This window comes from Equus quagga, chromosome 4 (assembly GCF_021613505.1).
Source record: "Equus quagga isolate Etosha38 chromosome 4, UCLA_HA_Equagga_1.0, whole genome shotgun sequence".
Lineage (NCBI taxonomy): Eukaryota > Metazoa > Chordata > Mammalia > Perissodactyla > Equidae > Equus > Equus quagga.
In genome coordinates, this window is record NC_060270.1 from 81,225,607 (window position 1) to 81,251,095 (window position 25,489).

Consider the following 25,489-nt stretch of genomic DNA (forward strand, 5'->3'; position numbering starts at 1 on the left):
ATGTTCTTTCATCATAAAGGATGCTTAATGAACTCTAATCATTTCATAATGAAGTGTGATTGCCTTTCTGTATGGTTACTGTCTATTTAAAAATCAGCCTTTGAATTTTGCCTGGGATTATTATCACACTGAATACATTGTGGAATCCACCCCTTTTTCTCTTTTGGAATAACTGTTCAAAATTGGTTTGTTTTCTCCCTCCACTTCTGTGTCCAAAATTCCTCATGTAGAAAGGCCCCAAATAATCTATCTAAAGCAGCCTGAAGGGACAAAGTTCCTTGGGTGAGAGTGGGGAGTGGGGATTTTAGTGGATCTTCTAGTTCTGTGGAATCTTTAAAAAGGGGAGGTTGGGCAAGTGAGACCTCAACTTCTCTAATAAAGTAAAAAGAGATTCCCCTCCTTGCCATGCACACAATGTAGGAGGTTAACTAGTTTTTCCTTTAGAATAGTGCTTCTCAGGTTTTAATGAGCATACAAATTACCTTAGTATCTTGTAAAATACAGATTTTGATTTAGTTGGTCTAGGGTGGGGTTGGTATCCTGCCTCTCAGGAGATGCCTATGCTGTTGCTCCCTGGACCACACTTTGAGTAGCACCATCCAATAGAAATTGAGTGTGAGTCACAAATGTGAGTTGCGTATGTAATTCTCAGTTTTCCAGTAGCACATTAAAAATGAAAAAAGAAATAGGTGAAATTAATGTTAATAATATATTTTATTTAACCCAATATATCCAAAACATTATCATATCAACATACAATCAATATAAAAATAATTGAGATCTTTCAATTCTTTTTTTTGTGCTAAGTGTCTAAAATTTTATATAATTTATACTTACAGTGCATCTCCTATTAGATTAGCCACATTTCAAGTGCTTGATAGCTTTACATGGCTATGTGACTCTTGGCTGCCATATTGGGGAGTTAGATTTCCCAGAACCTGGAAATAATCTAAATAATTAATCTTTGTTGATGCTTACTTTGTGCATGGTGCTGCTATGAGATGTAAATGCCATATAAATGCTTTAGATGAATTATTTCATGAGATCCTCACAACATCCCTATACCATAAGCAACAATATTATCCTTATTATACACATATAGAAGAAAGCCAGGCTTTGAGCTCTCAGTAACTGACCAAAAGTCACAATGGCAGGGCCAGGATTCAGATCTAGAGAGTGTGACTCTGGAGCCCGTGTTCTTAACCAGTGTTCCAAGTCAGAGGGCCCTCTGAAGGAAGCAAGTCCTCATGGAATGGGAGCAGCCGGTCTGGCCTTGAGGAAGAAAGACCAGGCAAGATGATTCTCTGTGGAAGAACGTGGTCACTAAACTCTGACACTGAGTTTCAAATTTCTTTTTATGCAAGGTAGTTTCAGTATGGCATCCTTAAGGCTTTAGTACAGTTGACTGACTTCTACAGCTTAGTAATAGAGGCTTCCAGTTGACTGTACCTATGGGAATTAAGGTAGGTGGAGAAGCCAGGGGATCTTGTGTACAAGCTTTCAGAGGTAGGACCCAAGGGGACAGGGCTACCTGGGTGAGCTGAGCCAGCATTCCAAACGATTATGGGACCTGCCTCAGGATGTGCACTCCCATTCTGGGGGAATCCTCAGACTCATTCCCAGGGGCCAGGCCTTCTACAGTCCAGTGGGGTGAGGGTGTGAATGATTATGTTTGTATCAAGGGAAACAGCACCTGTGGGCCCTTCTCTCCCATCTAAACTGTGTTTGAGGCCTTGGTTATGTAAATTCTCTCTCTATTCTGGGCTGTAATTTACCTAGAGCAGGAGGTTAATTTTATTTTGAAAAGCTACATGATCTTTTTGCCTATTTTAGATTTTTCATCCCTTCTTAATAAAGTTGCTTCTACCCTTTTCAGATGTAGACAAGGATTTCAGTAATAACAACAATGAGAGTGTCAAAGGTAAATTACTTCATGGTGCCTAGAAGGGCAGGTTCTGGACTCATTCAGATCCTGGATGTGGACCTACGCACTGCTCATCAAGCCATGCTGTGGCAGGCATCCCATGTATAAAGTGGAAGAAGATGGGCATAGATGTTAGATCAGGGCCAATCTTCCTCAGCAAAAAGAGGAGGATTGGAGGTGGATGTTAGCTCATGGCTAATCTTCCTGCCCCTCCCCCCCAATAAATAGTAAACATAAAATGCTTAGCTTAGTCCCTAGCACTTAGAAAATATTCAGTAAATGTTAACTCTTAAACTATTGTTATTGCTATTCTTCCCCTTATATCTCATTATTCTACTCGCCCAAGCTGAAAAGTTATCCAGTCATTTTACTTATTTTTCTCACCATAAAACTTTGAAAGTACCCCTTCCCCTCTTTTGGCTTTCCTTTGCAATTTCACAGACCCAATTTTTTCCAAGCTTTAGCCCTCATAACATTATTATAATGCCATACTGAAGTCACTAATACGTGCTGTTGGTTGCGTTTCCTTCTTTCTAAATTTGTGAAGTCTTTAAAAATATGTGCTCATTGAAGAGCTCCCTATGCAGCTTCATAAGGTCCCCTTGGAGCTTGATTCTATTGAATCCTCTTTGGAGTTCTTGCAATTTTGGGGTCCAAATTCCTTTTTGGGAGGAGCCTACACCTTAAAATATATTTCTTCTTAAGGGATTTAGTCCATGGCTTTCCTCTGATCCTTTTGGAGCTTGCATTTCTGAGCTCTGGGGTGCAAGTCTAGCTCAGCCCTCTGTCTCTTTCACAGACTCTAAAGGAACTTGGAGGGCAACCTGGAAGGAGCAGGTGGTCCATCCATGGTGGTCCCCACTCTTGACTCATCTCTATCTTAGAAACAAATTCAGTCTCTGAACACAATCGCCAAATAGAGCTCCAATGAAACAATGATTTAATGAGAAATGGATGTTTTCCTGAAGAGTTGAGGGAACTAAAAAATGAAGAGACACAACCAATTAAACTATTTAACTCAGTAGCATTCCTCATTAGGCCACTGCTCTTCCTCAATGTCATCCTCCCAATTCTTATTCTCTGATGGCCTCTTTATCCCCTTTTCGTCTTTAAACTTGTACCTTTTGTATTTTTTTAAGACAATTCAATTATTTTTATGTTGATCATACTACATTTAACAAATCAAAACCTTAAGAGTTAGAAAAATAGTATCTATATGTTGCTGCTAACTAGGACTGTAGGGGACAGAACCTCAGTTAATCCCACTCAAATTGCTTTCTTCCAATGCTCTCATCATGTCTACACTACCACAGATTACTTCTCATTTGTCAGACTTTGTCCTGGTATAGCAGCTCTTTTCCCAACTCCCTTTAGAATTTCAACTATGAATGTACTGCCAATAGAATTTTCACCAGGTTCTGCTTTTAGTTGAATGAGATTTTCATAAAGTATTTGCACAGCTGAAATTCTCATTTACCGTAACATACTTATTTGAGTTTTAATTGAGGTATAATTTACGTATACTAAAATGTTCAGATGATAAGTATATGTTTTGATGAATGCATATCAAGAGGCAAGCATTTCCATTACCCCAGAAAGTTCCCTTCTGCCCCTTGCCAGTCAGTCTCATTCCATTTCCACCCCGACTCCCATCAGAAGCAACTATTCATCTGACTTCCATAACCTTTGGTTAGTTTATACTGTTCTAGATTTTGTATAAATGGAGTCATATAGTATGTACTTTTTTGTGTTATCTTTCACTCCATACAATATTTCTGAATTTCATCCATATTATCCTGCTATTGAACAGTAATATTCCGTTGTATGAATGTAACACAGTTTATCCATTCTCCTGTTGCCTGACATCAGGATTATTTTTAACTATTATTTATAAGGCCGCAATGAATATTCTTGTACAAAGTTTTTTGTGAACAAATGCTTTCATTTCTCTTGGGTAAATAGCTAGGAACAGACTTGCTGGATAATAGGGTGAGTATAGTTTTGTAAAAAAATCTCCCAATCTTTGTTTTTTTCCAAATAGATGTGTGATTTTATAAACCTGCCAGCTAAGAAATATGAGGACCCGATTGCTTTGTATCCTAACCAATATTCAATGTTTTCAGTCTTCTTACTTTTGACTACTTTGGTGGGTATGTGGTGGTAACTCATTGTGGTTATAATTTGCGTTTCCCTGGTGACTAATGGTGTTGGGTCCTTTTTCATGTGCTCGTTGTATATCTTCTTTTGTAAAGTTGGAGTCTTTTACCCATTCGGAAGGATTAGGATGGATTTTCATCTAAAATAATAATGTAATGTCCATGTGGTCCAGCAGATTGGCTGGGCTTATCAGTCTCTTCAAAGGTTACTTCTCTTCCTCCATCTCTTTTTGTGCTTCCCATGAGCTACCCGCCATAGATTTAGATTCATTGATTTCCAAGCAGGTGAGCAGAGCTGTGACATTTAATGAGAAAATGGATGTGAAACCACCATATTCTGAAAGTTTTGCAAATTAGAATTATTTTCCTACCTCCTTTTTAATATCAAATTTGGTGTTTTTTAAAGAAAATTGTGTGCCATACTCTAGTTGAGTACCCTAGCCCAGCAAGTCATGGTGTTATTTACAATATCTTATTTACCTCCTTCTGTTATATTCCAGTTCATTCCATATGCTCATATTATTTTAGACTGTCCGCAAGTATTTACTCTTATGCATTACTGAAAATGTGTTCCACTGTTGTTTTATTTTGTTCTATCATTCAGCATTCTGTCTTCCATCTATTTCATTTTGCAGCTTTATATTGGTCTTTTTCATTCTTTCCTTTTACTTTCAGCTTGAAGTTCACCCTATAATTATTCACTGAGTATTAACTGCAGTGTTAATTTGCAGCCTCTGTAGTGTCGGCATGTTGCTATTTATTGAGGGTCAGGAGGGTATGTGCATAGAATTATTTTCAAGTAATGTTAACTAGATCGCACTTAGCCATTCCCATTTTCCTAGCAGAACATTTGAGAAATTCTTCTGCTGATAATTTTTATCTTGTAAAAGCTGAGTAAGTAATGAGAGGATCTACTACTCTGGATCTAAAGGAATGCATTTATGAGGCAATTTGGATGTAGTGTAGAGTCAATGTGATACAAATGCAAATCCACCCACTGACCATTGCCTCAATGGGACCCTCAGGTAAGCCAGGAGGAGGCCCAATCACAGTAGGCACTTGGTATTAAGAAGATTAAGGAGCAGGAGGAGGAGGATTTTCTCTCTAGCTGTTTGTAGTCATCTGACTTCCAGCTATGGAATCCTGAACAGTCTACACCAAACCCTTGAGTAGTTTGCCAGTCAGTGGGCCATGATATTGGGTGGTGAATAAAAGGAGAGCTAGAAATTCCTCCAGACTGTCCTTTGATTGACACAGGTATTGCATTCACCTTCATGATTTATTGTGAGATGCTCTAGGAAGCCTTCCATAGTAGAAATATTTTTGCTGAAATTCTGCCATTAGGAGTCTATTCCTTTTGCTTAAGACTGTGTTTAAGTAACAGTATCCTCAGTGAAAGGATAACACATTATACCAAAGACTTTGTGACATTACATGTCAAGGATACTTTAATCTGAACTAGTTTAATGAGACTACATTCCATGAAATTTTTCCTTTGTCTAATCATTTTTTTATTTACAAAAGAAATGTGTTATTATAAAAATTTACATAAAGAATATGTACTGCAGAAAGTTAAAAAAATTTCCCTCAAGGCTGCCCCAATAATCTCAGGGATAGTTATTATAAAGGAATTGGCATAAATACTTCCGTATCTAATTTTGTTTGTGTACAACACACACACACATGCACATCTAAATGTGCATTCAGGTGTATTTTTTTTCCTTATTACAAAAAAGAAAGCTTACCTGGCATAATTTTTTGCAACTTGCCTTTCGTCACTTGATTTTTCTATGATGGTACATGCATAGAGATGCCTCATTATAACAGTTGCATAATGTCCAAGATAGGGATGATCTTAGTTAATTTAATCATTTCCCATTAGTAGGGCATTTAGAACTTTTATTTCTTATAACAAATAGTGTTGAGGAGAACATCGAGCTATACAGCTAGCTTTGTTTAAATGTCTAATGCCAATATTTTAATATGATTCCTAGAAGTGGGATTGTTGGATTTGTGCATTTCAGACTTTCATAGATACAGCCAGAATTTCTTCCAAAAATGCCGTACCATGTTAAAGTTTATTAACAGTGCCCAAGCATGCCAGTTTCTTCATGTTCTTGTCAGTACTATTTTCATTTGTCCTTAGTTTTTGCCAACTGGATAAGAAAGAAATGTAGTCTTGTTGTTTAAAGTTTATTTCCTTGATCGTTAGTGAGAATTTATTTATCCAACAAATATTTATTGAGCACCCATTATATGCTAGGAACCGTTGCATACACTTGGAATATAGCTGTAAATAAAGGGAAGTCCTTCTTGTGGTATTGACATTCTTATGAGAAGAGGAAGATAATGGATAATTTGACAAAAAATAAGAGATTGGAAGGTGATAAGTGCTATGAAGAAAAATAATACTGCCTAAGAAAAGAGATAATAGTGACGAGATGGGTAAGACTATGTATCACTTTAAATAGGGAAGTCAGAAAGAATCTTTCTTGAGAGGTGATATTTGAGCAGAGACTTAACTAAAGGAAGGGAATGAGATTGCAGCTCTTTGGGAAGAGTCTTCCGGGCAGAGGAAAACAGTGCAACGTCCCAGGGTAGCAATGTACTTGGAATGTTCCCTGATGGAGCCAAGAAGAGTCTCACATGGAGGAGGGTGAGGCAGGGGAGACAGGCAGGAGGTGAGTCCCAGGGTTGGCCCTGGACCAGGACCAGGTCATGCAGAGACAGCTGGCTAAACCAACTGTTTGAGATTTCATTCGGTGAGATAAGATGTCCAGTTTCTCTGAGCATTATTGCAGCCCAGTGGTGAACCAAGGGCAGGGCAATGCGAGTGGTAAATCTGCAGCAGCCAATAAGGGGTCATTGTTTGTAAAGAATTTGTAAACAAATTGGACCAATCAGAAAAAGTAGAGAGAATGGATTAGTAGTTGCCAGGTTAATTAGTGGTGGGAGGGGGTGGGTGTGGCTATAAAGGTCATCCCACAAGAGAGCCTTGTGGTGATGGAACACTTTTGTATCTTGATTGTCTTTCTGGTTATATGAATCTACACAGGTGAAAAAATTTCATAAAACTACACACTCACACAAATGAATGCATGTAAAACTGGTGAACTCTTAGTAAGCTCTGTAGATTGTACCAATGTCTATTTCCTGGTTTTGATATTGTTCTCTAGTTATGCAAGAAGTTACATGGAGGAAAGTTAGTGAAAAGAACACAGGAACTCCATGCACACTTTTTTTGGTAACTTCCTGTGACTCTATACTTACTTCAAAATATAAAGTAACAGAATGTTATCACCAAGACCAGCAATTCTTAACAATATCAGCGATAAAATCTTCCTTCCCTGGGCTACTCCTACTGCCCCCCCCCCCCCACCCCCCAGCCCAGCCTTGCTACAGCCTCCAATTTGTGCTTTCTATTCTTTATTATCCCTCTTGTCTGCTAAGCACTTGGGTAGTGCATACAGTGAACTTAGTTTTGTTTTGTTTTAAGATTTTATTTTTCCTTTTTTTCTCCCCAAAGCCCCCGGTACATAGTTGTGTATTTTCAGTTATAGGTCCTTCTAGTTGTGGCATATGGGATGCCGCCTCAGCATGGCTTGATGAGCGGTGCCATGTCCGCGCCCAGAATTTGAACTGGCGAAACCCCGGCTTGCCAAAGCCGAGTGCGCGAACTTAACCACTCAGCGATGAGGCTGGCCCCTGAACTTAGGTTTTAATGTAGATCAAGGCATAGATATAGCTAGAGGTTTGTTTAAACTGTTACCAAAAACTTCTTACATATAGTCATCTTTTAACATATGACACTCCATGCTTTGATAAACAATACACCAATAATATTTTTAACCAAAGAAAGACTTATTATAAAATGTAGTAGGTAACTTTAAAAAATAAGCATGAGGGAAGATTGAGAAATTAAAGACAATACCTAAAACTTTATCTATTATGCTATCTTATAAATTATTACAGCTTTTATTTGATGTTCTTAAATTATCTAGGCAATGATCATAAATAAATAGTAATGTTTATCTTTTCTCATTTAATATTTATAACTTTTGTGTCTTTTTAAATTTTATTGCTATAGCTAGGAAATCTAGTACAAGAGTAGATCATAGCATATTAGCTGGTGTCTGCCTTGTTTCTGACTTAAATATTTAGAGTTTTTCACTCTTAAATATGATTTGGTTGTGATTGATGTTAGATAGCATTTATTAAGTAAGGAAGTTTGTCTATTTGTGTGTGTGTGTGTATATATATATGTATGTATACTCTATTTATATATGTATATAAATAAATAGTACATATATATCATATCACATATATTATACCATATTATATCATATATCATTACATGCATACACATTCACACAGATAGATAGATGGATAGATAGATAAGTAGATAGATAGATAGATATACTTACTGAAATGGGTTTTTAAGTTTCCTCCCTCAGTCTCATCATGCACTAAGTTATATTAACAGATATCCCAATGTTGAACCATCCTTGCATTTTTAGGGGACAAAAGTCTTGCTCTTTTAAATTTTTAATGTGCTGCTGGATTAAATTTTCAGTATTCTTTCAATGTTTTAATGTTTTTGTGGATTAAATTTGCAGTACCATAGACACAGTTGAAAAACGAATATTTTGAGTGATTATCATTTGGATTTTTACATATTTATTTATATGTGCAGTTTCATTTTATGAGAATTGTTTTTCCTCTAATCCTCTAGTATCTAGGTGTCCTAGATAATAGACAACTAAACATCTAGTAGACTAGACGTCCTCTAGTATCAGCTTACAAAATGCAAAATGAGATTAGTTGTATGGTGAGAGTCGAAATTTAATATGGAGTAGAGGGAATAGTAACTTCAGAGTGTTGAAAAGCCCAAGCGAGCATCCCACCAACATGTATATAATCGGGCAAAAGGCAGCAAGAGGGTCCTGCATACCTGGGACCTTAAAAAATGAGACACCAGGAAAAAAAAAAAAAAAAAGAGGGCCCTGCAGACCAACTTCACAATTATGCCGAGGTTATTCCAGGCTTTTTCAGAATTTCTCACCTTGTCCCTGATCTTTTGTCTTCCGTGAATCTCTATCTCATATACAACTGGTACTAAGCACATGGATGCCTAATTAATACCTGTTTTGTAATAGTCTCTAGTTTTGAAGTGCAAATCTAATTCATTTGACCAAGTTATAAGGTCACCAAAGTAGAGGATTGTGTGCTGTCTTCTCTGGGACCTTGTAGCAGTGCCTAGAAAAAGGGTTGGGTGTTAATAATGACTGCTTTACCATCAGGAAGCAGGAAGAGGGCTTTGGTGGTTCACCATTTTATTGCAATTTCAGTTCAGTTGGCATGTCTTATTTGACAGTGATCTGTGTTAAGTAGGCACTTTCTGCTTCCAGAATACTTGCTTTTGTGAAGAATGTAGTTTTTCCTTTTAAAATTATACTGCTCATTGCTAAGAGGTTACAAAGGTAAGTGGCCTAATGTGGACCCTTTTACACTGCTCCTATTTAAATTTTTGGGCCTTGGAATCGTTAACAAATAAATTTAGCATTCTAACCTTTAATGCATGCCTCTGTTAACCTCGCTCTTAGTTCCATTAGCCATTTTTCATTCTGTGTCTTGGTATCTTATTTTTAAATGCATTGGCTAATCTCAGACCCCGAGAATCTGTTACTGATTAGTTCTTCTGTGTACTGTGTTCTCATTGATATGGAATCATATTTCTTTTCTTGATTAGTCACCAGAATTTTCTTTTTACTTTTTAAAATATGTATCTCTTAGGTTTTATTAAAAACACATCTCTGATGCATTTTCTATTTTTTTCCCAAAATTTTGAAGTATAAAATAACTCACTGTAATTTATGACTATAAGGATGCCTTCTAATTTCCAGGAGGAACTTTTAAACTGACCTGACTACAGGTACCTCTTATTCTTTAAGATCATACATGAGCAGGGCCATGGGCAGCATAAACTGTGTCATTGTGTGAATTAGAGGAAAGCCTCCTCTCTGGCTGGAAGTATTAGAAAGAGATACTCTTGTGAGCATAACCCAGAGGGCGCAGCTTGGCTAGAGGAGCATGGCTGGATTTCAGTGCCCACTTTGCCCCTTTGGCAAGGTGACCTTTTGCAGGCTCAGCTTGTACAACCTTATGTAGAACCCTGTATATTAGGATTCTGCAGGTATCTCCATATTCTTTCAAATGTTTATCAAATCTTTCCTACCAAACTCTTTCCTTTTTAATATCTGGGTTAGAATTGAACTCATTTAACTATGTTAATTCGCTTGTGTATTTATTCAATATTTGTCGAATGTCAACTCTGCTTGTCTGTTGGAGGAGCTGGAGTCACATTGGTGAGCAGGTCAGATAGAGTGGTGTTCTGTGGAATCTGTTTTGTAGTAGGGATTTAACTTAATTTATGTTCTTATTTAAATAGCTACATAGCTGTTCATCATATGTGGAATGTTTCTTTCAAACTGCTTGTTGAAAAAAGAGTTCTCTATTTTATTTTCTGCTTGATGATAGGCACTTGACTAATTGCAAACCTGCTAACAGGGGCTGGCCTTGTGGCTGAGTGGTTAAGTCTATGTGCTCTTCCCTGGACAGCCCAGGATTTCGCTGGTTCAGATCCTGGATGCGGACCTAGCACCGCTCATCTACGCGTGCTGAGGCAGTGTCCCACATAGCACAACCAGAAGGACCTACCACTAGAATATATAACTATGTACTGGGGGGCTTTGGGGAGAAGAAGAAGAATTAAAGAAAGGAAAAAGAAGATTGGTAACAGATGTTAGTTCAGGTGCCAATCTTTAAAACAAAAAAGAAAGAAAACATGCTAATAATGACTCTTGGGTAAATGGTCTGGGTAGAAGTAAATGGTCTAGTCCTAACAACAGGGTTGTTGCAACCTAACTGAGAAGCAGAAGAAACACCCATTTCCTGAAAAAGAACATAGTCATCTGCAGAGGAAAAATGTGTCCTGAAAGAATGTGAAGTACAGGTGTGAGTAGGATGTGATAGGATTAATCAAGAGTTTTGTTTTGTTTTGTTTTGTTTTTTAAGTTAAGTTACCATAAATGAGTGCACCAAGTATCAGGATAGAGAATTCCAGGTTGATACTTATACTAACTGTAGGTTAATCTCAGGCAAGTCATATAACCACTTTAGGCCTTGTTTTCCTCTTTTGTAGAAACAGGCTATTGTATAAGATATTATTAATATTGCTTCCATTCCAAGATTCCATGAGGGAGCGTATCTTTGAAGGGAAAGGATGCTTCATCATTACCTGTGATCTCCCCTAGGGAGCCTCTGAATTTTGTGCAAAGATGAGTTGTCTACTTTAAAGAACTTGAGCTGCCAAAGGTCTGAAAATTATCTGAACAACTGGGACTACTATACATTCGGGACTTTTTCTCCCCAGAAATAATAGTCCTGATGAACATGTCTTATCTTTGAGCTTCACTGGATTGAACAAAACAATATTTGTTAGGGCACCTCAATTAAGAAAGTATAAATTTAAAAAAAAAGATTATTGCAGCTGTATCTCTGTTTATGCGATAAATATATATATATATTACTCTGAAAAATTCAATTCACCTGCCCTTTTAAAAATAGGTACTAACACTTTCAGAATTAATGTTTATTTGTATTTAATAACCTATAAATACATCAATACTGCTTTTAATATAAAGTCATCTAAGTGCATTTTTAAGTCAAATGATTGTCTCATTTTTGATGCTTCCTCTCTGAAAGTGAGACTTCATAGAAGACAATTAAACAAATATATCTTTGTCCTCTTGATCTTATAACCTATTTTGATTTGATGATGTATGCAAATGTAAAAAATTAGAGTATGCAACTTCTCAAGACAACTTTTTAATAACATGACTACTATTTAGGCAAAAGAAGAAATTCATAAACTTCTACAGCATATCAGCTGTTTTAAATTGTCTGTATTCTCTACATGCATCAGAATTCAACCAGAAAATAGCATATCTTATTGGTTAATATATTATCTCCTGGTTATTGCTATGAAAATATCAGCATATAGATTCCAAGTTCAAGCAAAACACAGGTATCGAGAAGCACTATAGTCAAATGTAAAAGATAGATTCTAGCCTACAGCCATGGAAATGTGCAATGAATTCACAAATTTGGGAGCCTTGAACTGAAAGAGTCTAATGTGGTGATGAATAGCATGGAAAACCAGCATCACACTGGCTGGGTTCCAGTCCTGCCTCTGCCATTTCATAATTGCAGAAGCATGGGCCTTCTTTTAAAACTTCAGTTGCCTCATTGGATCCTGGAGATACTAGTAGTACTTACCTCATAGAACTGTTTTGCTATTTAAATCAGAATAAACTTGTAAATTGCTTAGCACGTAAGTTCAATATGTGTTCTAGTCCATGCGTTCTCAGTGGGGATGATATTGCTCCCCAAGGGTACAAAAACTGATTCTTGGGGTGAAAAAGATTTTACACTTTATACACACACACACACACACACACACACACAGTATATTTGTGGTGTAAAAATGTTGTGGAAGAAGGAGGGACGATTAGGGAAAAAAATGTTTACCAAGACTCTGAGGGAAGAGAATGTAATGAAGGTGAGAAACGTGGGATAGTGTATTTATTTCATAGAAGCTCAATTGCTAAGAGATTTGCCCAATCCACACAGGTAGTAGTAGCTCTCAATTTAATGGGTTTTCTTAAGGGTAGTATTTTGCCTGTTTGCTTTTCAAAATCATACTCCATAAATTACTCAGAAGATTGACTCCCCTACCTGTTAATCGTAAAGATATTTGAAGATACAAATACTCTCCACTAGCCCCTTCTCTATTCTGACTCGAGACTTCTGAGTTGGGTCTATGTTAGACCCCATTGGTTTAGCCGGATTAGAAGTTACTCATTTACAGTTTTGGCCTTGACATAGTGAAAAGCTATACAAGGTAGGACTTGTAATATGTGAATTGACCTGGGAGGAAGGAGCTTTCATCCAGTTTTGCAATGCAGAGGCTTTGGTTAGTAAATTTTGTTTTACTTCCAGAAGTTTATAATGGAGTTCCTCATACAAAAGAATGAACTATTCTGCATTTCAGAAATTATTATGCAGTGTCTTGTTCCTATCACTACTTAGGGACCTGGTGAATCCCAGGAGCCTTCCTTTGAAGTTGAATTAACTTGCTCCATCTAAAACGATTTGCAAATTTAAAGTGGCATATGCTAACAAGTATATCAGATACAGGCCTTCATTTTCCCTTCCTTTAAAAACAGGATGGTGTGCATATTTTAGAGAGAAATAGTTCTTTCTTGGCCCTCTAAAATAATCACCGCATATTTTCCCATTTGTTTTTTTGATCCCTTAGAAAAAGCTTTCAGCTTTGGGGTTAACAATATTGTTCTTAGAGGACCATGTCACCTTAGAAAATATGGATTTCCCTGTCTTGTTACCATTATTAAAATTTTCCATTCATTTATTCCCAGGTTGAGATACCTACCTTCTAAATGAACACAGACGAAGGTCTCACTTGCTTGGTTCTGATGGACTAAGAGGTCCTCTTGTGACCAGTACTGAAGTCTGGGAGACTCAGCTCTGCTTTCTTGCCACCTCCTTCTTAGCAAATCTTCCTGTTCCCTTTCCCTCCTCTGGGACATCCTAATCTCAGCCAGATTTTTTTTTGTATGTTTTAAAACATCCTTTTTCTTTCCAATTCTTGCTCAATAGACTTAGGGACATTTTATTGTCCCCTCTGCCCCCTCTCAGTTGATGGGTTGGATATAGCTGATAAGGAGCAAGAATGTGCCAGTGATACTCTGTGTACCCAGTGGAAGGTGAGCTTTGTATCCACTTGTCTGCCTTCCCCAGTTTCAGAGCTGCCTTAATAGTCTTTTTGCTCATCCTTTGCACTTAACCGTGGAGTGATTGTGGTGAAAAAATGAGAAATTGCATCAAAGTGCTTTTTAGCATAGTGCCTGGAACCAAGCAGGTTGTTAATAAGTATCAGCTATTATTACTAAGATTAATCAGTTAAGTGGGCGTTTGTGGTCATTCCTGGGAAAACTTGCTCTCATTTAGCTCTTCCTTTGTTTCTATGGGATAATGAAGTCATTATGCTGAGTATGAAGAGGACCCTTGCACTCAATCACTTTTAAAAGCTGTCCTTCCCCGGCATTGCTTAATTCTGCTGCTGTCATCTCTGGAGATAGCTCCTTCTCCCTCCTTCCTCTTTGCCTTTTCACTTTTTCTCTTTGCCTGACCACTTCCTCATCTTTCTCTTATCTCCTTTCTATTCTCTCATCAGTAATGGTATTTTTAACTTTGTAGAGTGTAAAAGACACCATTTAGGTCAGCTCTTGTTCTTTCCATCCTCTCCATATCCCTCTTTTAGTTCTTAGCCAGAAGTCTAAGAAAAAATCAAAGAAATTCTCAAAACAGAAGAGAGAGTGTATGATGATAGAAATATATAAATATAGATCTGATGGCAACTATATTTCTCTCCTAATTATGTATTTGTTGGATACTGATTCTGATTACTTTCTAAAATTGTATACATATTTCATCTGTTTTGTCTTCATTTTTATTCTGAATATTGTTTTCCAGATTTGCCTATAGTGTTGTTACCCTGTAGCATTGAGAAAATCACTAGTTGGGAGGCATTTTCTAATTGGCTATATGAAATGAATGAAATTTGGAAAACTTTTTGACATGTAGCCAAATTTTACCTAATTATTTCTGATTGAAATAATTATTTTTAGATACTAAATTCACTGTACACATGCATCCTCCTGCCAAATTGTTTGCATGGTACTTTGCCAGGAGAGTCACAATATGGCTAAAATTAAGCTTTATTAGGTATAATACAATGAGATGTGATTTAATTCTTTAGGCTGCCTATAAGTGCTAGAAGACAGATTTTCTTTTATTCTATCCACCAAGTTAAAAGAATGATACATTATTTTGCAAATCCCAGTGCAAAAGACAATTGAAATAATACATGGAGCTTCTTGAAGGAAAATAGCTTTCTGGTTAAAACTGTAATATTATTTATCTTTCCCCTTCAACCATTTGACTCCTTCAGTCTGTAGAAGAAACCTATTTATTTTAGCAGTAATGTGGATTGGATTTCTGCCAAGTCAGTATACTCCCTAAATGAATATGTCAGAGGCAATATTGTTTCTCAAAAATCATTTAGAAAGCAGCATTTTTACATAAGTAGGCTCTTTCATTAGTTTTGAATTAAATCTTAGCAATTGCTGTTTCCATCATGGCTGTTTCTTGGAAAGCTCCTGGAGGGAGGGGATCCTGAGTTTTGAGTGAGAATTCCCTTTGGGGTTTACAGTGCCTGCATTTGATTTGGAAAATTGAAATGAATATAACTTCTTTGTCTCACTTCTTTGTGAAAGTTGATGTCATTGTGGAAGTCAAATATCTTATGTAAAATGAGCTGAAGATGGAACATGTTATTTGCAGTAGTCCTCAGGTATTTCTAAGATAGAAAGCAGGCAAAATAAGCCAGGTTTTAGGAGTTCCCAGGAAGAAGCATCATCTTTACTTTCTTTTTATCTTCACCTCTTTGAAAATACTAGAAAAAATCAATATCTTGTGACTATCCTTGACCATCTTCAAAATACGTCTTTCTTTCCAGAGGGAAAGGTGAGCTCAATTATGCCATGGCAGAATTGCCTCAAACACTTTCTGAATCTTGAAAGACTGACTTGATTTTCCATCCAATAACAGGTATATTAAAAAACACGAAAATGCCATTGACTCCTGTGATAACTCTTTTTCCTTTAAGCAAATATAACTCATTTTTTTACGAACGAGGGAGGAATGCCTGGTTATTAATTATGATTAATTAAATATTATACTTCAATTTCAGTTTAATTTCTTTTTGAGGCATTAAAAGATATTGAAATTTAGGTCTTACAAAATGGCCATCAATAGAGGTGAGGGAGAATGTAGTCTTAGTGGATCTTTGCCAACTTATTTCTGTGTTAATTCAAATTAGTTTGGATTAGAGCTTGATTTCCTTTCAAAGGAAAAAATGTGAAAGTACTCATTTTTTTTTACAATGGTAGTCACATGCAACGATCACAACAGGCATTTTTCTTTTTAATTACAATTCATTTTGATTGAATTCGTATGCTCATCTGAAATCAGCTTGTCATTAAGGAAAATCATGAACATTGTACATTTCTAGAATTAAGAACAGTTTTTTTAACATTAAACATATTACCTACCCAGCATATTTTTCCCTTTGCTAATTAATATTCTGTTCATGGAGTAATTCATTATTTAAGGCAACTTTGCAATCATGAGTAGCAGACTTCCACGTTTCTTGTAAAGCAGGTCAATTTAATAATTACTTATTGCAAATGAAAAATTCCAGGTTAGGCACCAAAATATCCAGAGTATTAATGACTATTGCATATGTACGATCACTTAGAATACTATAATATATTCCCTAGCATTTAGACAGGTACTGCTGTGTAGCAATCTCAATTTATCCGAGATGTAAGTTATTTTGGCTCTTTAACACTTTGTGACCGTGAAAGGTCTCTACAGGGACTATCATCACTCCCTAAAAACCTAAATATCCTCTAAGACCTTGGATTATTGTGTATCTAGTCCAGGGAACTGGTCAACGCAGGAATGGCAGAAGACTTCAAGCCTGAAAAAGTGGGACAAGCACAGCCCCGCACTCAGTAAATGCGCTGGTTAGAACGGGGATTCATTGCATTAGAGAAGACAGAGTTAGTAAATAGAAATACAGCCATTTCAGTCTGTAGATTCAGAGAGAGGAGTGCAGGTGAGTAGAAAAGCAGCAATTCTTCTTAGAAACATAACCAGTGGAGTTTGGCCAAGAAGAAATGACGGCTCCGTAAAGAGGAAACTGCACAGACCATCCAGTTCCAGGTGGCCCAGGTCATGACTCCCCCCGACCCCCCGTCCACCTGCAAGATAATTTTATTACAACGTGAACAGCCACATATGAAAAAATTAAATAGTTGTTTGAAGTGGAGTAAATTTTGGTCTTACGACCTTCTACTTGGTGAGGGAGGTCTGAGAAGGGGTTTGGAGGGGTCTTGAAGTAGCAGTGAAAGAGAGGAGGATTTGGATTTTGTTTAAAGGGTTCAGTTGAGCCTGCAGCCTTTATGGATACCTTGCATCTGTCATGTTACTGACTGTCTTCAGTTCTGGTCACTATGATTCATAAACAAAATATCCTTGGTACAAACAACCTCGTCTTTCCTTTCTGATGTCTTCATTCCATGGAAGGAAAACCAAGAGGGACAGGTGGAGGGGAGTAAGTCACCTGGGACAAGTCTCAAATCTTTCTGTGCCCTGGACTTGCAGAGTGAACATAGAGAAACTACCTAAGGTCTTTGGAGCTCAGTTTTTCAGTAAAATTGATGAATTATACTAAATTAGCTCTAAAGCTCCCATCTAGCTCTAACAGTCAATAGGCGTAGAAATAGCCTGTGTTCACTACTTTCCAGGAGATGACTATCTAAGTGGTCTGAAGCTGGTAAGTGCTTTGTGACTTACTCATGATTTATTTCTGGAGCAAATGTAGCCCGGGGGGTCTGACAGAGAGAGAGTTTGACCTGAGCACATTGATTCAATGCCTAAATGAAGCATCTTAGACATGTCACCTGGGACTAGAAGAATTTATTGATATGGATTAAGATCTACTGTCCGTCAAAGCAGCAGGTGCTGAAGAGGCATGAATGCTGTGACAAATGGCTTCATTCCCACTCCTGGACCTTCAGTTATGTCTCTTAGTAGTCCCCAGGGAAATCCCTCCCTGTCCTTCTCCAGTACACCACATCCCTCCCTACTTCCAGATCTCAGCAGTACCATTAGCCCTGCAGTCCAATAGTCAACCAGTTGACAGGTGTTTATCGAGGGGATCTCTGGGGGCTTAACCTCACACTTCCCAATAATCTTCAGCAGCCCTCCAAAAATAAGCCAAATAAACATCATATTTGTGTAAACACAGTGTTCTTGACAAACACAACTTCAGGACAAATTCTCTAGTCTCTTTCCAACTGCGCTGCTAACCTGAAGCCTTTCCTGCTTAGACATTCTGGAGCTTCTTACTAAATTTAGCGCAGGCCTACTGTGTACCTGGGCATTGGCTGAGGTATTGACTAGTTTCAATTGCAGGGCTCAACCTGAAGTATAGAGGTTGTGGCAGCAAGTGTCTACTAGGTCTTGGAGCTGAGAGGTTTGTGGTGTCTTCTCAGCATTGCTCATCAGACACTGAAGGTCTGTCTGGTGTTCAGGGACACATCCGTGACAAAGGAAAGGAAGGAGCAGTAAGGCCTTTCCAGTCTTGTTGTTGGGGCTCATGGACTCATGTATGATTAGTATCAGCTCACACTGGAATATGGGCTCCATGAAGGCAGGATCCTTATTTGTTTTATTCACTATTCTGGCTTCAGCATCTAACACAATGTTACCACATGGTAGGTGCTTATCGATGTAGGCTGAATGACCGATGACGAGGCCATGTAATGCAGTGGTTAAGAGACAGACTCTGGAGCCAGACAGCCTTGATCCAAAATCCCAGCTCTGCTGCTGACTAATTGGGAATGTGGGCAAGTGAGTAAACATTTCTGTGTCTCAGTTTCCCCATTTTTTAACTAGGGATAATAATAGTATGTCTCTCAAAGTTACGCAAGTTAAATAAATTGATGTTTGTAACCAGTGCCTGGCATTTGCTATAAATGTTTATTAAATACCTAGATGAATCAGTTTATATACCCCACTTTCTTTCCCATCATTACTGAGGTTTTGTTTTTGGACCTAAAGTCTGGATTTGTGAGAACACGCGCTCACAGGCATGGGCCCAGACCTAAACACACGTCTGCCTTAAGATCTCTGGCTATACAGCTCTCTACTTACACAATGCTCTGAAGCATCTCTTTCCATCAATTTTGTTAATGTACTACTTGACTTTCCCTTCTCGACTGAGAACTCCTTGAAAGCAGACATCATCCAAGAGGGCCTGATTTAGAGTGGGTACTCAGTGGTTGTGGAATGAATGCACGATGTACTCAGGGAGTGGCTGTGCCACGCATCTTCCCTTGCTTACTTCTAGGGAAGGATCACAGACCCCTTCCTCATCTCACAGGTTCTTCTCTACAGCTGGCTCATCAGTCTCTTAGGCACATCCTCAGTCTTGGTCACCCCAACTTCCCCATTTCGCTGTTGTCATCGCCAGCACAATCTCTGTCTGATTACCTCCTCTCCTCAGGCAATCCTTTCCATTACCCCAATATCTGCTCTCTCTTCCTTTCCCTGTCTCCTCCACTTGGCTTGTGATCTTTGACAATCTTGCTTTGCCCCTCCCTTTTGTTTTAAGTCAGTTCAAATTTTTGGTAAACTGTAAAAGAATTAGTTGCAAACAAAACATTTTTTTTTTCCTTTCTTACTGGAATAATCACCTCAAGCTGCCCCATTGTTCATTACAAACACTCTTTCCCCCAGGGATTACAACTTATTCATGACAGTATTTTTTTTTTTAAATTTTGCTCTTGTTTTGGTTTAGGTTCAAAGTTGTGCTGGTCAGAGAGGCGATGCATTGGCAACTTTCCCGGATTTAGCTCACTTCTTATGCAAAGAGGGAGGCAGCAAAGTAGATGGTGTGGTTCATCTCCCAATCCTCTCACACCACTCTCTGCCTTTGAAGCATTTCTAATCTGCTTAACTGATGAAAATGACAGAGAGAAAATATTTAGACAATAGTATAAGCCAGTCCATGAGATAAAACTGTCTGAACTTAAACCGTTTTCTCACAAGCTCTGAATTGCTGCAAAACCTTCTTAGCGTGAGGTCACTCTATGCAAGTGTAGTTTTGCATGTAGCTGTTCTTTTATTGTGTCATTTTCAGGTATTGCTCTCCCAGCTCCTATTATATTATGAACTCCACAAGGATCAGGATCTTGTCTTCTCCTTCGTCTGTGTAATTTCATGGTGCCCAGAATAGGTCTGCATAGATCGGACACTTGGTGAATGACGCTGATGGACAGATAGTTACTGCATCCTGAAGTGACTCAGTTCTGGGTGTGCTCTGGCTACAGAACTACAGGAGAGCTGGAGGGCTCCTAGTTTGGCATTCTCCATAGCTCCTCAGACACTCTTGTGCCTTTGGGTAGCCTTACTAATGAAACTGACTTCCAGGGGGTAATTCTGCAGTCACAGATCTTGATTTTCTTCTCATTCCAAGAAGCATTATTCTTCTGTGTCTTCACGAGCTCCACCCCTCAGGGGAGTAACAGCAGTAGATTGGTTATGCTAAACATCCCACCTCAGGGATTCGATTTTGATTTTTCCACAGCAACCCAGTCATTTATATAGTCAAGATAGACTCATCTTGAAACTTCACAAAGCCATTTAATTTTTTTTTAAGTCATAACTCTAGATAATTTGTATCTGTGTTTCCAGTCCTCTCTTGAATTCCCAGGGAATACTCTGTGAAGCAGGAAACTCAGGTGCATACCCTTTGTCACTGTGTGTTTTGCTTTTCCTCACCCAAAATACTAATACTGTGGAGCTAAGCAACCAATATTGGAGAGTGTTGATGTTTTGTTTGCATTTACTCTTTTCAACCATAAAGCTGAGGTGGGCAAGGCAGGCACACAAATAAACACAGAACAATTTTAGGGATGTCGGAAGAATGTGACATGGGCCATTATTCTTTTTGTCCTTCAGTCTCTAGACCTGTGGAAAAGACATTGTGTTTGGGACCTGCCCCATCAGCCTCTCAGCTCTGCAATATCCCTTGCTCTACAGACTGTATAGTATCTTCCTGGTCAGCCTGGGGCCTGTGTGTCCATGAGAACTGCCACGATCCTCAGGGGAGAAAAGGTGAGTGCCCTGTTTGCGTGTGCTTCATTTATTTCCAGTGTACACACATTTATTCTGGTAGCTAAGTAGCTGATTAAGCCTGCTTAAGACAGTATTTGTTTGTAAAATTTAGATAACTGGCTCAAGCCTGATAGCATTCAGTTATTAGGGAGGCCACTGGGGATGTTTCTGTAGAGCACAGAATCTGACCTTGATTGACCTTCCAATTGGCTCATGGCTGGTGAAGTAACTATTACTCAAAAATGGTAGAACTTATTGTTTCCTATATGTATGGTTACACTGAGGATATTAGACCTGATTTCTGTAAACACATCAGGAAACAACTGTTTTGCTATCTCCCTTTATTTTCAGATTTCCACATGCTGGATTTGATGTTATATTTTGGATTTTTACGAGGGGCATTTATGTATGTTGTTTACTTTTTGATGTTTTCCTCAGGCTTAACATGAATTCTTCAAACTTTATGCGCTTGTTGAATTTTATAGACCTCTGGAGTCTTGTTTTCTTTAGTTGGCTGCTATAGACACATCTCTATCTTCATAAGTTCTTTTTTTGGTGACATCTTGACTTCTCTTTCATTGACACTTCAGTTTGTATTGATATTATCTTCCCTTAAATGGCAGTGCTAAAAAGAAATATTCTCTTTACTGAGAGAAATGAGATCCAAGGACATTCCAGAAGTTAGGTTGTGTTTGCTAATCACTAATCCTAGTTATCACATGCAAAGAAAAAATACAAAGCCAAGCACTTGATGCACCAAAACTGGTGCTCTCAGCTTAATTCTGCATCCACTTGAAAACTCACATTTCAGGGCCGGCCTGGTGGCGAAGCACTTAAGTTTGCACATTCTGCTTCTCAGTGGCCTGGGGTTTGCCGATTCGGATCCTGAGTGTGGACATGGCACTGGTTGGGAAAAGCCATGCTGTGGTAGGCGTCCCACGTATAAAATAGAGGAAGATGGGGGGCTGGCCCCGTGGCTGAGTGGTTAAGTTCGCGCGCTCCGCTGCAGGCGGCCCAGTGTTTCGTTGGTTCGAATCCTGGGCGCGGACATGGCACTGCTCATCAGACCACGCTGAGGCAGCATCCCACATGCCACAACTAGAAGGACCCACAACGAAGAATATACAACTATGTACCGGGGGGGGGCTTTGGGGAGAAAAAGGAAAAAATAAAATCTTTAAAAAAAAAAAAAAATAGAGGAAGATGGGCATGGATGTTGGCTCAGGGCCAGTCTTCCTCCACAAAAAGAGGAAGATTGGCAGTAGTTAGCTCAGGGCTAATCTTCCTCAAAAAAAAAAAAAAAAAAGAAAACTCACATTTCAGAATTCCCCAGAATGCGCACATGCACACATGTGCATGCCCAGTTTCACACACTCACATCCCTGGACTTTTCTCTTTATTCTGATTCTTTTGTTCTAAGGCAGAAGAGGAGGATGTACGTTGAATCTAGGGCAGGAAGAAGCTGACTTTAATTTTTTTATCAAACAATTGAAATCTGAAATCTGGATTTCAATGGAACCTGGAGCAGGTGGGGGGTATAGGAGGGGTATAGCTCATGCTACTCATTTATTAGACATGTTACTAGATTATTCCCCAAGCCTCTTCAGCTTATGTGTACAAATAAGTCCCCATTAATACTAATACCCATAATTTGTGGTCTTGTGATCCACACATGTATAATTGGACCCTTTAAATCTCTTGTAGTTGCATATGTGACTCGTCAGGGTGACTTATGTGTTATTAGAACCAGTCCTCTTATGTTCAACCTGTGCCAATCTGTTTTAAGTTTGCTGTCTAGTCATTTGAGGTCACACTTAGGCTCCCCCAGCTGCTGTGGCCATGGCTGTCCGTATTGGCACAACTTTCCTGCATTGAACACTGAATTCCTTTGCTTTCAAAGCTGTAGAACCCACACCAGGCCAAATAGGCCTTATATTATTTGGGACAGTTTTGGCAAGAAGTGACAGAAACCCAATTTAAACTGGCATAAGCTTAAAGAAGGGAATTTATTAGCTCATCTAGCTAAAAATTGAAAGGAAGGTAGGGCCGCACACAAAAGTATCAATGAGATCAACAGGTCTCAGTCTGTCTCATTCGTTCTCTTTCTGTTTACAATCTTCTGTTTCTACAATCTTCTATTCTATTGTGTTCTCTTTCCACTTGCAATTTTCTCTCTCCATCTCTTAGTTCTCCTTCTCTCTGTATTAGATTCAGTTTAGGGCAGACCTTCTCTATGAAGTAGAGACCAGCGTTAATTTTCTCTTTTTTTTCAACTGTTAAATTTTGCATATCCGTCTTGTTAGTAGATTTAGTTCCAGTTAGCATCTGCCTTTCAGTGATTATTCATGTCCCAGGCTGATGGATTACAAGGCAACAACAAATTTCTGTAATGTTTTGATTTGAAACATCTATTTCTTAAAGTTTGTTAACAAAAATTCTGGTATGAGATGTTGTTCTAAATCATTTCAGTAATATAGTTAATTGTTTTCTGTTTCTTTGGAGGAAATATTCAAGCATTATTTTATCCAACTAACATTTGATTTAAAACAAAACAAAAAATTAGGCACCCCTAATCTCATCCTAATAATCTAACCTCAAGTGCATAAAACTGTTTATGATTTCAGTAGGGCAGATCGTGAATGTCTTTCAATATATCTAAGCTTTCAGAGACAAGGTAACCTCAACACGGTCTGCAAATCACAAATTGGAGAATGAAGCTAAAAATTCTGTTTCCTTGATTCTTAGATCCACTCTTTTTTACATGTTTTAGGTTTCTAGATCTGTGTCACAAGATCAATAAGTATGTTTTATGTAGAGGTATTTTTTTCTCCAAAATATTGTAATAAAATCAACACGGTATCTTATAAAAGATGATATCTTATTTTTTATGGTCAGCTTTTTCAAGCTCTATTGAGATATAATTTCCAGCTTTATTGACATATAACATTGTGTGGTTTTAAGGTACACAGTGTGGTGATTTGATATACATATGTATATGGTGAAGTATTTACCACAATAAGGTTAGTTAACACATCCGTCACTTCACCTAGTTACCTTTTGTGTGTGTGTGTGTGTGTGTGTGTGTGGTGAGAGCTTTACTCACTGTAAAGATCTACTCTCCCTGTACCACGTGTTCATTGCAGCGTTCTTCACAACAGTCAAGACGTGGAAACAACCTAAGTGTCTGTCAATTGATGAATGGATAAAGAAAATGTGATAAATGTATATATGTATCCCATTTTATATATATATATATATATAATTTCAATATATAATTCCATTATAAATATACATAAATATTATATGGAACATTATATATATTTATAATATATTATTATATTAGTAGTATTTATATATTACATATAATATTATATAATATATATAATGGAATATTATTCAGCCATAAAAAGGAAATTCTGCCATTTGTGACAACATAGATGAACCTTGAGGGCACTATACAAAATGAAATAAGTCAGAGAAAGACAAATAATGGATGATCACACTTATATATGGATTCTAAAAACTCCTGGTAACAAAGAGTAGAGTAATGGTTGCCAGGGGCTAGAGGGTGGGGAAAATGGGCCGATATCAATCAAACGGTACGAACTTCCAATTATATGATGAATAAGTTCTGAGAATCTAATGTGCAGTGTGGTGACTACAGTTAACAATACTGTATTGTATACTTGAAGAGAAGTAAATCTTAAAAATTCTCACCACAAGAAAAAGATAATTTTCATTTTAGATAGTAGATAAAATAGAAAGAAATGTCTTTATTAATAGTTCCAGAAAGATTCTTGCAATTGAATCTCATTGGCTGCTTTGTGTCATGTGCTCATCCCTGACCCAGTTACTCTGAGGGATGTGGGGCTGAAGTAGCCAGGTTCTAGGCATGTGACCACCACTGAAGGGACAGCTCCATCTAAGCATCACAGATTGAGAGTAGGGGAGGGGCGACTCCCTCAAGGAAATGTGAGGTGCTGATACTACAAAAGGTAGAAGCGATGCTGGGGTCAGACTTAGTAGATATTTATTAAATGCTTTGTCCTCTTTATTCTGTGCCATAGACCCCCTACAGCAATTCAGAGAATGTTCCTTTTCCTAATTCTCTGCTGCAATTTTTCTCACTTGAGCCAAATTTTCACAAAACCCTTTGTGAAAAACTGCTTTCAACTTTTATTTCAGTCTTCCTTTTCCACATAACTCAGAACTAGTCCATGGAATTTAGCTGGGAAACTCACAACATTCCACCTCCTCCATTTGCCCCATTTGTCCAAGATGCTTTTATCTCCAAACTTTCTTCATTGGCCCCTATACCCCTATTGTATAAGTCAACTCTTGAAAATACACCCTAGTTCAACATTCACTGGATATCACCTCTTGTGGGATGAATTGTGCCCTCTGAAAAGATGTGTTCAATCCTAATTCCCAGTACGTGTGAATATGACCTTATCTGAAAATAGAGTTAATGCAGATGTAATGAAGTTAAGATGAGGTCTTATTGGATTGGGGTCAGCCC

General features: G+C 38.0%; 1 protein-coding gene across 1 annotated transcript in view; it reads left to right on the top strand.

Moving 5' to 3' along the window:
• THSD7B (thrombospondin type 1 domain containing 7B) overlaps positions 1–25,489 on the top strand; it is a 675,055-nt gene that overhangs the window by 214,015 nt on the left and 435,551 nt on the right. Inside the window, exon 5 of the mRNA XM_046659574.1 lies at positions 20,815–20,970. Within this exon, the coding sequence (XP_046515530.1) occupies positions 20,815–20,970 (156 nt within the window). The remainder of the gene's footprint in view (positions 1–20,814; positions 20,971–25,489) is intronic.